The sequence below is a fragment of the Neopsephotus bourkii genome, unplaced genomic scaffold (genome assembly GCF_033783945.1).
Source record: "Neopsephotus bourkii isolate Nb327-2 ecotype Australia unplaced genomic scaffold, CSIRO-AGI_Nbou_v1 NB_1760, whole genome shotgun sequence".
Taxonomy (NCBI): Eukaryota; Metazoa; Chordata; class Aves; order Psittaciformes; family Psittacidae; genus Neopsephotus; species Neopsephotus bourkii.
Window position 1 is genome coordinate 7018197 of NW_026902234.1, and position 13373 is coordinate 7031569.

Genomic DNA, 13373 nt, shown 5'->3' on the forward strand with positions numbered 1-13373 from the left:
GAAGTCAGAGTTTTCAAATTAATATATATCTATATTTGGGTATTCACATGAAAGGTTTGGTTTAAAACTTCAAGAAACAATGCTTTGAATGGAAAACCTGTGTGCCTGGAAAGTTACGGAAGCTGAAGCAGCAGTCGAAGTCAAGCCACTCTCTAAGGTGTCTACATATGACTTCAGTAATCAAACAATAACTAACTCCAAAAATGTTGCACATCACTAATAACAGAGCATATCCTAGGTAATGGATGATTGCCAGACTGCTCTGTATTTTACTGTCTTTTGCTTTCAGGGGGCATACAAAATGCTATAAGACAAGCTACTGTAATGCTTCCAGGTAGATACTTCAGCTGTTGTAGGTATTATTAAACCAGGAAGAGCATGAAGTAAATTAATTCCTGAAACTGAAACTCCTAAAAAGAGTGATGGCAAAGTTCCTCCTGGACTTCTGTTTTTGACCTGGTCATTGTCACTGCAAGTAACCACTACTGTTCAGACACATAAAAGGAAATATTTTATGTTGTGCTCTCTGTAATGCCTTTAATTGTTTCATTTCTCTCTCTTTTTATTTTGCAGGGGCAGGGATGTGATGACAATTATAGGCCACATGGCCTTAATCTGACAATTTGTTTGCAATTTAGAGAGGGACTTTTTACATGTAGTGACAGGACAAGGGGAATGGCTTTAAAATGGAAGAGGATAGATTTAGATTAGACATTGGGAAGAAATTCTTTCCTGTGAGGGTGGTGAGGCACTGGCACAGGTTGCCCAGAGAAGCTGTGGCTGCCCCATCCCTGGCAGTGTTCAAGGCCAGGTTGGACAGGGCTTTGAGCAACCTGGTCTAGTCGAATGTGTCCCTGCCCATGGCAGGGGGGTTGGAACTGGATGACCTTTAAGGTCCCTTCTAACTCATACCATTCTGTGATTCTATGATTCACTTGGAGCTGTAATCAATGCACAGTACTGGAAAGTCTTAGGAACAAGCTTCCTGAACCAAGCTTATGTCCAGGAATGCAGTGTTATCATCTCTTTCACTGTGCAATACTGAGATAATTGCCATTTAAACCTTACTAGGGTGACTTCAGAGCATTGGAAGGAGGAGAATGGACCTGCAAAGAGCCTATTTTACCTGTGCTTGGTGACCAGCCTGTAGATGTGGTAGAAAGCTGCAGCTCTCTAGGTTTTGCAGCTCATAAGCCTGGCCAGAGCGATGCTACAGAAACTTGCAGCATCTCCCATGGATGGGTGGGTGCTGCCCACTGTGGGAGCTGCAGCTCCAGCACAGGTGAAAACATCAAAGTCACTGGAGTTTTCTTCCAGGAGAACTAAACTAGGACCAGAGCCCCCCTCGAGTCATACCTAGGCACAGCTTTCCCAGCAGTTGAAAACAGCAAACCCCATATTTGCTTCTCAGACCCCGCCCCTTGAAGGTTTATGGCTGTGGCTGCCAATTTTGTCCTAAGATCAGGTTCCTTTCCTAATATAGACAAACCCTAAGGGGATGAGAATTAGACCATACTGCCAGTGAACAATAAAGCACTGCCTTCAACATTTCTTCCATTCCACATGTGAGGAGGGATGGGGTGTTCGGAGATCAAACAACTCCAAAAAGAAAAGTTTGTTAGCTCCAGCTAACAAGCCTATTCATTTGTAAGCATAATTTGAAACAGAAGGGGAAAAAAGTCCTGATGTTGATCATAAAACAAAAGGATAAATCTGGCAAGGAATGAAAATTAGTGATATTACAAAGAATGGAGAATTAAAATAAAATTATCTGAAAGAATTATTTTTCACTAATACAAGTGATTTTGGCTCTAGGCTTGTTTGTGTTAAGCACTTCAAATAGGGAGGCTGAGTTCTTGGCCTTCAGTGCACAGTGATGGACAGGACCCCCTGATTTAAGCTCATCACTCAAAGCTACCAGCCTCTTAGTCAATTGTTCCACCTCATCTCTCTAACTGTTCTGAAGTTCTAATGATACAATAATAAAAATGATCTTTTCTGTTTCTAGATGCCATTTGCCCTCTGGTAATCAGCAAATAACTTGACTACATATATTTTAATCTGTTGGTATTACTTTTTCTTTTTAATTTTCCTTAGTCCTCATTGGTAGGTTTTAGACTTACAATCTTACACAAATTGACTATTGCATCTGTTTTCATATGTACAACCAGAAGAAAGGTGAGAGTATTTTGTGCCCATGCACTCTAATGTATGTATATGGTGGATTAGAAAGGAGACCCTCGATCACTTGCCAAAATTCTCTAGATCAATAATCTGTGAGTGAAAAGGATTTGTATATTTGATATAATTGTGTAAATACAACTTCAAAGTAAATGTTCTTCAAGTTTTTGTAGCAGGGTTTGATTTTGTTTTCCTCCATAATTTTTGAACTGGAATGGCAGATACCAAAGTTTGAAGAGAAGAGTTAATATACATAAATCGATAGAGAGTTGCAGCTGCTAAAAGACAAGATCTCTTCCAGCAGTAGCTGTACCTCTCTGCCAGAGAAACTCCATGGAGGTTTAACATCTTCTGTCTTGAGTGTACTTTTACATTGAATAAAACAAAACCAAACCAAAACAAAAAACAAAACAAAACAAGCAGCAAACCAAACCAAACCAAAACGCCAAACCCAATAAGATAGTCAGAGGCCTCAACTGACTCTAGTTCCAAAGGTGTCAACAGAAAATTCAGCACCATTAACTGTGGGAAGCCACATCTTAAAGGTTTGATGCTTGTTACCTTCATTCTTTGATTTGCATAGGAAACTTGCCTCCCCTATATTTGCAGAGCTGCTATTTATTACAGAGATATTTGTCTGCAGTTTAGTGTCAGCAAGGCGTACTGACTGCTGGTTATCTGCTTCACGCATAGCTGAAGGTCTTACATCTTTGATGGTTTGGCATTATGCTCCTCTATGCTTAGCAGACCAGTTCTGAGGCTCCCACACAGTAGTACACTGGAGGGAGCTGCATGCTGAGAAGCCAGAAGTCTTCCATCGGTGTTTCACAGTGCACAAGATATGAAAAAATGCAGTCCTTATGGTGATGTTTACCCTCTTCACAGTGAGAAGAAGCTTTCCTGCTACACAACACACATCCTTAACCTCGCATGTGCACCACCCCTTCCCCATACGTGCGCATTGCACACAGACTGCTGCTGAAGCTTGGTATTCCTCTCAGACTGCAGAGCACTGTTGCTTCCATCCTTCAGACCAGGTGATACGCTTGCCTCAATTAAATCTCTGGCCTCTGTGAAATGTCTCCCTCTCCTCCCCCTCTTTTCCATGCCATTTTGTGCTATTTCTTTAAAAGGTGACACAGGCCCATCAGGGAATTTCCTTCTCACTTTTTACACTAATATTTCCAGATGGTGGAACATGGGGTGTTCATCTTCTTTCCTCAGCCATTTCAAGGTTTATTGACTGTGTAGGAGATGAAAGTTGCACAGCAGGCTCTTGGAGTTGAAAGCTATTTGTTTACCCTTTGATCAGAGCCAAATATTTTTCTGCCAGATAAAATGTACTGTTAGGCAAATTCTCTGAGCAGGTTTCCATGCAGCAGCAGCAGACCCCACTACTTCCTTCTCCTTCTGGCCCTCTGTAACATGCAGACCAGGCACTTCCCCAGCTAAGGAGAGAGCCCCTGTCCTCTGTCACAGACCTAATGAAGGGCTGAAATGGGGTTTATCTGCCCTCATTTTTTCTGTCTAGGCGTGCAAACCCAGAGCTTGTCACCCACAGCTTCCTATTCTTAGGTAATTTGACATCCTTGTTTCCTTGCAACCCATTGGGTCACCTTTCTCTAGTGGTGTGCCACATGCAGGAGTGTTTGAAAAAAAGGAGCCTTAGGAGAGAGGTGCCCCTTTAGTGTGGTGTTTAGGCTCATGAATGCTGCTCAGCTCTGTTTTGATGTCTCAAGAAAGGAACAGAAGATACCTGGAACTATTTGGAGTCCTTACTCTGGGTCCTTTACCATGACAGCAGGTCAATAAACAGAAGTTAAACTTCATAGGGGAACCATTCCTACCACAGAGCTGATATTATCCTTCATATGGTGAAATCTGATGACAGTGAGACATGCGATAAAGCTCACTTGCTAATACCAGCAGATTTTATGCTGCCTGCCACAACAACAGTGAGCTTTTCAAAAGGTTCCATCTGGAGTACAAATTACTGCCTACATATTAGGGAGCTGCCATTTCAAATGGTGTCTGGAAGTTTAGACATCGTAAACCAGATTACCTGAGCTTAGTGATCTGGGGGATTTGGATTTTAAGAAGCTTTCCCACTTTTTGAACACTTGTAGTCAAATGGTTGGCTTCGTAGACTTGATTAAAATGGTAACGTTTACTCTCTCTAAGGCTAATTTCTCCTACTTTAATACCCACTCGATTTCTTGGTTTATGCGCTTGCCTAAATCCCCCCCCGAAATAATGTATTTTTATTCTTGTGTTTTCCAGGTTAAAAATTGCATGTCGTTAACCAGTTGTGCAATTCATACTTTCCTGACAGAACTAAGCATGTTATAAATTGTATCTGCCAGATATCCTATAGAAGACAAAGACTTTGTTTTTGAATTGAGTAATAATTGTAAGATCTTCTGGTAGTTCCTCGCCAAAACAGTAAACTACAATATGTTTGATACTACTAGAACCCCATTTCAGCAGGGTTTGAGACAGACCGTCAGAGCTGAGGAAGGATTCATTTCTGGTTATTGGTTTGCAGCAAGCATGGTTGTATTCGCACCAGCGGGGCAGCCAGCCTGTGCACGCACACAGGAGGAGGTGTGTCCACATCCTCTTACCATACACCATCATCTCCCACCAAGAGTCCTACCCTCATGTTTTCACTTATCTCTCCACCTTCTTCCCACATTGTACATTTATGTTCTCTTTTATGCCCTTATCTCACCTTTTAATACAGACTTTACCTCACCAAAATCACCCTCACCCTGCCCTTGCCCGTTCCCACTGTCTCAGGAAGAAGTGCATGTCTCAGGACCCAGTGGGTTTCTGCAGTCAGGTGAGGTGAGTAGCTGTACATGGGACAGCCACTTTGCATGCAAACAGTCCAGGGAGATGCCTCCCCTCGGGTTGTGAGGTGGTAGTTATCCCCTGGCTCACCTGAGCTCCTGCGCTTTAGAAAAGGTGGTAGCTGCTCACAACCTATCCTCCTTTGAAATGGCTCACAGAACACCAATGACACAGTTCAGCAGCATCTGAACTAAGTAATTGCTATTTACTTACACTAACAAATGCCCAGGGACTTTTGTGTCAACCTCTGCTTTCAAGTCAATCCCACAGAATATTGCAATTCTTTTTCATGATGAAGACTTTAAAAGAGCAGAACACGGGCAGGATTTTGGGTTAAGATGCATTAGGTTTCTGCCCATTTTTGTCTGGATTTTTCTTTTAAAGTTTTTCTCCTGATGGGCTCCAGATTCTCTGAGGGGGTGTCAAAGTGATTTGGTCATTCATCTTTCCTTTTCTTTTTCTCACTTTTTTTACCCCTAAAGAAGACAGAAGTTTCTGGGGGGTTGCATCTGCATTTCAGTGCTGGTGTGTGGCTGTCCCTCTTTTCCGTGGCACGAGGATGTTCCTTAACATGGGACACTTTTAAGATTGGAAGAAATTCTTGACTGCGAGAGTGGGGAGGCATCGGAACAGGCGGCCCAAAGAAGTTGTGAATGCTCTACCCCAGTCAGTATTCAAGACCAAGCTGGACAGGGCCTTCAGCAGCCTGGTCTAGTGGGAGGGGTCCCTGCCGGTGACAGAGGGGTTGGAACTAGATTGTAAGGTCCTTTCCAACCCAAACCATTCTATGATTCTAAGCCATTTAAGATTTTGCTGGGCAGCGTGCTGGGGTATCTAGACTAGGTAGTGCTTTGCCAAGAATGGTTGAATCAGATGATCCCTGAGATCCCTTCCAACCTTGCATTCCATGATTCTGTGATGAGTAAGCCATTGCACAAGTGGCATGCAAATGACCAGGTACTAATGCTGGGGTGTCACACACACATACGTGCATTGTTTTCAATTACCAAACTACAGCTTCTTTTGTTAATTAAATCTATAGAATTAGCTGTCTTATCAGTGCTGACTACTACACACCAGAATCAATCCTTGCATGACTTTGAAACCAAAGCAGACGAGAAGATGCATGGAGAACTCAGAGCAGCCTTCCAGTATCTGAAGGGGGCCTACAAGGATGCTGGGGAGGGACTCTTCATTACAGACTGTAGTGATAACACAGGGGGTAATGGATTAAAACTTAAACAGGGGAAATTCAGGTTAGATATATGGAAGAAGCTCTTTACTGTAAGGGTGGTGAGGTACTGGAATGGGTTGCCCAAGGAAGCTGTGAATGCTCCATCTCTGGCAGTGTTCAAGGCCAAGTTGGACAGAGCCTTGGGTGATATGGTTTAGAGCGAGGTGTCCCTGCCCATGGCAGGGGGGTTGGAACTAGGTGATTTTAAGGTCCTTTCCAACCCAAACCATTTTGTGATTCTATGATATGAAAGGTGTGATGCACTTCTCCTAGGATCCATGAAGTGTCCCATGTTTTTTTCATAGCTGACCTGAAACTGAAACTGAATTTAAAAAAGAAAAAATAAAATACAGATTTCTGACTTCCTGTACCTACTGTATGGGATGGCTTAACAAATGAAAACTGGAACACAACTGAAAAATAGCAGGTCCTAAAATCAAAGGCTCTGATTTCTTCCCAAATATTCAGCATTTGGGGGTGAATGGCAAGGCTGGTTGGAAGCAGACATTGCTTTACTGGAGATGGAATTATTGTTTGAACAGAATAACCATTGCTGAAAGATTTCATATTGAGCCTCCAGATTATTCCAAGTCAAAACCAGATGAAATGCATAGAGACTGCAGAACACTTACATTCCTTGGTGTTAGGAGGCGCCAGCAAACACGAGTAGCAAACCATCCCATATATGTTGCGAGGTCTGTTTTCCAGCATGTAGTAACTGAAATGGAGGGCAAGATGAGGCAAAACAGTGTAAATTAATATGCTACAACAGAGCATGGTTCATCAGCAACCAATTACACTGAGATAAAATCATTTAAAAAAAAACTTCTATAAGCAATTTGATGCAAAGATGAGTCTTTTTTTTTTTTAAGCTGCCTGAATAGAGACAGTGTTTCTCTTCTTCCTTTCCTCCTAAAATGCAATTAATCAACCATCAAACCTACATGACAAGAAGTAGTATCATTGCCTAAACCAACATTAGACTCCCTGCTGAGTTCAAGCTGCAGTTTAGAGCATGCCCTGAAATAAGACTTTTCAGAACAAGGGAATGCTATTTTTTGAAGTAGTAATCTTTCAGGCAAGACCACCAGTTGGATATGGTTGGCTAATTTTCTTCACAATCGCCATAAGAATAATTATCTTAATGCTAGAACCAAATCTGAGCCAAATCAGAGTAAAAAATACAGCAAAACCCACCACACTTACAGGGAAAGACAGATTAGGTTTTTACAGCTTTTGGGTTTATTTTAATTCCTTGCTCTATAGTTTATAAGTTAGTTCCTGATAGTGGAATTAAAGATTGAAGGAAAGGTTTTCATGATTTGAACTTTTGGGTTGCTAATAAAGTTAGTGTTGAAATAAGGTAATTGTTTATGCAACAATTGATCCACAGGAAAGCTAATGAATAAATTACATTAAAATCCTACATAGATGGTGTTACAGTTATGTCTTTACAAATCACTTGTAAATCACTACAAATTTTAATGAAGGAATGAATAAATTCATAATCCATTTATGCAGACAAGTACTCAACATGATAAGCACTTTACACAATGGGGAATCTGTTTTCTGCTCTTACATACCTGTCTATGCACGTGCAGGATGTTTTTTTCTGGAAAACGTATGCATTGTTAGGAAATTACTGCTGAAACTGTCCATCAAAATCTGTTTGTCATTAATGAATACCCCAGCATACAAGTAAGGGATAAAAGTCCAGGAAGAGGAGTACACAGAGATGCAAGAGGGCGACAGGGGCTGGAGGTACCTCAGAGAGCTCGTAAACTGAGCATGGTTCCTCCTTTATTTCTCACTGGTTTTAAAAATCCAAAGATTCACCCTCATTCTTCCCTTCAAATGCCTCTTGTGCCCCATCTGCCAATCTACCCTTCCCTCAGGAGTAAAACTTCAGCTTTCCTCTCCTATGGGGGCCTGTGGAACATTAGACGGTGAAGCAGTTAATAAATAAGCAGGAAATGTCTGCCAAAGCACAAAAAAGGAAAAAAAGAAAAGGGTGGCAGGCCAAAGATACTTATAAATCTGTAAAGAAAAATACAGGACAGGGAGGATCCACAGTCCAACAGCCACAGTGGTTTAGGAAAGACAAACAACCCTTCTGACAGTTAATTAAATCAAGCTGGTGGAATATTCCTCAGTTTTCGCCACAATGCAGAATGATGGAGGACGTGTAAAGAAAGCTGAAGAAGATGCTCGTGGCAAGCAACTGTTCATTCCCGTGAAAAGGAAGCTCTGCAGCTGCAAACATTAATGATTCACCCCTATGAAGGACCAGCAACATATTTGTGTTTCTGGATATTTTGCACTGCACCAAATACTAAAGGCAGTGTTGGAAATATCCGATCCCTTTGCATCACTAACTACAGAGAAGAAGTAATGAAATAATGAATTTTCGTGGTGTTACTCTTCCACCTCTTTCTTGAAAAGGGGAAGCGTCAGTAGTGGAGGCATCTCTGAATACATTTTAAAAGAAAATTATCCCTTTGCAATTCCAGAGATTTGCTCCAAGCTGAAAATACGTGCTGGGACAACATGAAGGGTATGTATCATGTACACTTGGCCTGTTCTTACTCCTCTGTGGGTTTCCACTTACTTAGGACTGCTACTGAGGACAGATGGCTAGTGTAGAGGGACCCATGCTCTGATCTGCTCTATCTGCTTCTAGTTGGTTGTGATCTCAGTCATGCTCCAAGAACACCTAATGGATCGTCCCATTGAGGGAAATAGTCTGAATTGCACCTAATTTCCACATTACTGACCTGTCCGATTTACCATACCACCAGCTTCTGGGTAGGAGCAGAGGATGAAGCACTGTCCCAGGAGGTTAGGCACTCTAGATACCTCCAGTGTTCATTGGCAGCTGAACTTTGTTTTTGAGGATCATAGCTTTGGACCTAAGCCTTTAAATTCTTCCCTGGCTAAAGTCTTGCATTCTTCTTGTGAGCATGACAAATAGTGTTATTCCTATGTCATATGAAAGGGAACCGGTACACTGAGAAGTAGTGGATGACCCATGCTCTTGTACCAAAGGTCTCTTTCCCTTAAACTGATTATAAGTAACAGTGAAGAAAATAGAAGGAAGAATATATAATCATCCAGCACCTATTTTAAGGCAAATGACAGAGAAAGGCACTTTCAGCCACTGGGAAAAGGCTGCCGGTTCAGTAGTGTTTTGTCTGAAAACTTAAGGTCAGAATGTCTTTGCTTATCTTTTCCTCAGGCTGCTTTACTGAGCTGGTGAAAAGTAGCAAAGGGATGAGATACCCCTAAATATAGATCTCAACATGTGGACTGTTACCTTGGGAAGGTCTGCAGTGCCTTATGGAATCACTGTCCTCTGAAAACGGACACCTTATTTTTTGCCTCCTGTTGACTATGGGGCTCTTTGAGGTTTAGTGCCCAGGGAAGGGAGCACTCCGCCAGCTGCCACTCACCCAGGCATGTGACTGTCTCTGTGCCACTGGGGCAATGAGGAAGGGTTGCTGGGCAGCCAGCACTCCTTGACAGCTCTCTGCCCTGACACTGGATTTCCCCCACCGTCACTCAGGAGCAGCCTCTGGGGTCTCTAAGTTGTGTGGGGAGTCAAGGCAGCTCCAGAGTTTGCCTTAGCCCACATTGAGTTCGTCTTGAGAATTTCATGTCTTCATGCTTGGAGTAAGAGGATGTTTCCCCTTAACTGCTGCCTTTGCCAAACCATCCCAGGACCTGGGAATCACACAGAGAGCGGCACGCAGCCAGACTCGGGCAGGCCAGTTTCTGCTACAGCTCACACCTGTGCAAACACGATGGTTTGAGATTACTCCCCAAGCACCAGCTGTGCAAGCTGATTATTTTCAGTGAGCACCCCGCTCCCACCTGGGTGACCCCATTAGTCCCCACAGAAATTGCAAAACAGTGACTGTGGCCACTATTTAACTTTCTTGCTCTTTATGATGTATGAGGGCAAGTCAAGAGGGAGCTCTTTTCACATCACATCATCAGTCTGTTCGGCTGGCAGCTAGGCAAGTCCTTCATTTTGTTTGTAAACTGAAAATTTCACAGATATCTCACTGATACAATAAACCTGGAAGCTTGCAGGGCCTCCTTAACAGGGTTTCCTGCCCTTTAAGTAGTGTGGGTTATTCAGCATCTGCAAACTGCACAAAAGCCAAATGTCAGTAGGAATTACTCTCTAAACCAAAGAAACACACTGGCAGAAACTGGAAAGGTATGTAAGGTGAGCTGGTGTTTGAGAGTATTTACTCAACTTACAAAATAAAAAGTGTTGAGAAAGCAAATGTATGCCTGGGTTTGGAGGCTTTCAAAGGCAATATAGTCAGGAATATATTGTTAACATATTCAATGTAGAAATTGCTTTCTCACCATTGCTATCAGAATTATAATGAGCTTGAGACCATTAAAAAGATGGACTTAATAAAAAAGCCCCTTCAAACTTCCCTGGAATTTGCTTTCATTCTGAACAGCAGCACACACACCACATTAGCAGCTCTTAAGACCCCTTTCTGATGGTTAGAAAGGACCCCTAGAGACTTGGTAAATCTCACCTAATAGCTATGTTAGCTAATGCTGTCAACTACTGACAGATCTGCCAGCTGGTCACATCTGGAGAAGAGATATTTTAGGTTCCTAAACATACCATAGTGCTAGCATGGACCCTACGGGGCATTCAGGGCATCTTCATGGAGGTCGTTCATAGGATGCAAGACTTATGAGGTGGCCATCTGAAACCACAGCTGGAAGCCAAGCTGGATTTCTCACAGTGTCTAAAATGGCACTGCACACCTGTGCTAGGGTACATGAGCTGTTCCCTTTTCACTTCTAGAGAGGAGAAGTTTTAGTTTTTCTTGTTTCTAGTTGTTTTTTCAGTGACATTTCAGTAAGGTTACTGTTATCTTCTGATCTGCTGAATTCACTGATGCTTTTGAAATGTTTAGATGTATTGCTTTACAGAGACCGAAAAACACAATTCACCAGTATCGTACCTACAGTCAGCTAGGACCTGAAGAAAGGCTGTCAGGGATTTTGACATCAGAAAGGTATTTTGCAATGCTTTGTGTAGAGCAAAGGTCTGTGGTTAAGTCCTTACCCTGGGAGACAAGGACCGCACTCAGCATCGTTCTCCTGATCACCAGGTGTCAAGACTGTGGCTCGGAAAAAGCCCTCACAGTCTTTGTGCCGCCTGCATATCTGGTAACCTCCTCTGGAGAACTTCTCTGAAGGGCAGGGGATGCAGCCGTAGTCCTCATCTTTGGTGCCGTATCCACATGTCTGCAACAACACAAAGTCACTGACCGGCAGGCTTGTGCTGCACACCTGCTTCTAGCAAAAGGAAATGTTCATAGCCTGGCCCGTTGGCTTTGTGGCACATCATCAAGGGAAAGAAGTCTGTCATTTGGTACCTTAGTGTCTGTGCTAAAAAGGCCATGGAAGGATATAAGGATGCAACAAGCTGTGTGCTGGAGAGGAAAACGGGGAAACAGACCATTGTACTCCTTGAAAGTGGCCCCCCATAGCTATTTATATCATATTCCAGCAAGCCATGGAAGTGAATTTCAGCTGCTGCTCAGATAGAAAGTGAACTGAAAATTGAAGAGCAGAGAAGATTACAGGGGAAGCATGGCTACAGCAGGGATATCAGCAATCTTGCTTTCATGCTAGGAGAGCCCAGAGGGAACAGCACAAAAAACAATGTTCAGATGAGATTTCATAACCTCTGAACTCACATGTCCCAGCTGAACATTACGTTCAGATTAAACAAAACTAAAACCAACTGGTTGTTTTTAGTCCTTGTTCAGGACTACCAACTGCGCAAAATTCTTGCAATAGGATGTTTATCCCATTAAAACCAAACATGACTTCAGTAATTTTTTTTTTTAATAAGCAACAATTATCTGCTGTAAATCAAATGGTTACTTAGGAACTGTAATTTAAAATGTTGCAGAAGCGTCCAAGTTCCTTTAGTGCCAAAATATCTTAGCGGGAGAGCAAAATTAAATCCTCGGTGTGGGGGGCCAGCAAGCACAACAGACTGACCTATTCATCACACCATGCCAGAATAGAGCATCAGATTGTAAATAACTATTGAGATGAGAATGGACTGGCAGAGACTGTGTGTGAAACTTTTACCTTACAACTTCTACAATATTGCTTTTGACAGGCTGCTCCTGGGATGAGGCATGCAAGGTGACATGCTCCCATGACATGCTTGCAGGGGTAATGCTTAAGCATCTCTGTCCATACCCGTTTTTTCTCCTATCCATATATTACCACCATGTAACAAAGCATTTGTTTTTGCATTTGGCGCTGGATATGTGTTCCCTACCAGCAGAAGAAGCTGAAATTACCATGTAAGGCTCTTCGCCCGGCTCACACTTGGGGCAGTCATGGCACATGCCAGTGGTCTGGTTGTAGTATTCGTTCTCACCGCAGTTGGAGTATTCAGCACTGGCAGAGTACACCAGGGAGACCTGTCACCAGAGAGCATCGCACAGCACCATCACTTCCACTGTCACTTCCACTACCTTTGTCTCCCAAGCTTTGTCCCCCCTCCCTTGTCCAGCTGCTGTGGCTCAGAAGGCAACAGGACCAGCACTGCAGTGTGAAGCACCCCTAAAGCTCAGAAAGATAAGTGGTGCCACTATGTGGGATGGAGGCAGATGCAGTTTTCAGTAACCTAGTCCTTCTAAGAGTTTCTCAGAGCACTGACATTCATGCTTGTTGGCAAAACCACTCCTCAAAATACTGAATGCCATGATTCCTGATCCATTAATTCTCACTCTTCTGCACAACAAATGCTTGAGTTTGCACCCTCACCCTTCCCACCTTTAATGAGCCTTCACAAATGTGAATGCAAGGGACAATTATAATGAGATAACATGCTGCCTTGGGCCTCAACTATGATAGGGCTGCGCTTCATGTGACACCTAGGCTCATCAGCTCTTCCAGTGCCTTCTTTTTCTGCTCCATTCTGAGTGCTTCTGCTTCCCCTCCTCCCTTACAGCCTCAGTTTAAGCAGCATATGCCCAGGTGTTTTATTGAGTGGAAACCAATCACTGCATCAGGGTTTAGTTCCTAAGTTGTCTGTGGCTGT

General features: G+C 42.9%; 1 protein-coding gene across 2 annotated transcripts in view; it reads right to left on the bottom strand.

The window, feature by feature from the left end:
- EDAR (ectodysplasin A receptor) overlaps window positions 1–13373 on the bottom strand; it is a 75792-nt gene that overhangs the window by 13914 nt on the left and 48505 nt on the right. For both annotated transcript variants that reach the window (XM_061377612.1, XM_061377611.1), the window contains 3 exons: window positions 12628–12750; window positions 11370–11551; window positions 6901–6986 (listed from right to left, as the gene is read on the bottom strand). In XM_061377612.1, the coding sequence (XP_061233596.1) occupies window positions 6901–6986; window positions 11370–11551; window positions 12628–12750 (391 nt within the window). The remainder of the gene's footprint in view (window positions 1–6900; window positions 6987–11369; window positions 11552–12627; window positions 12751–13373) is intronic.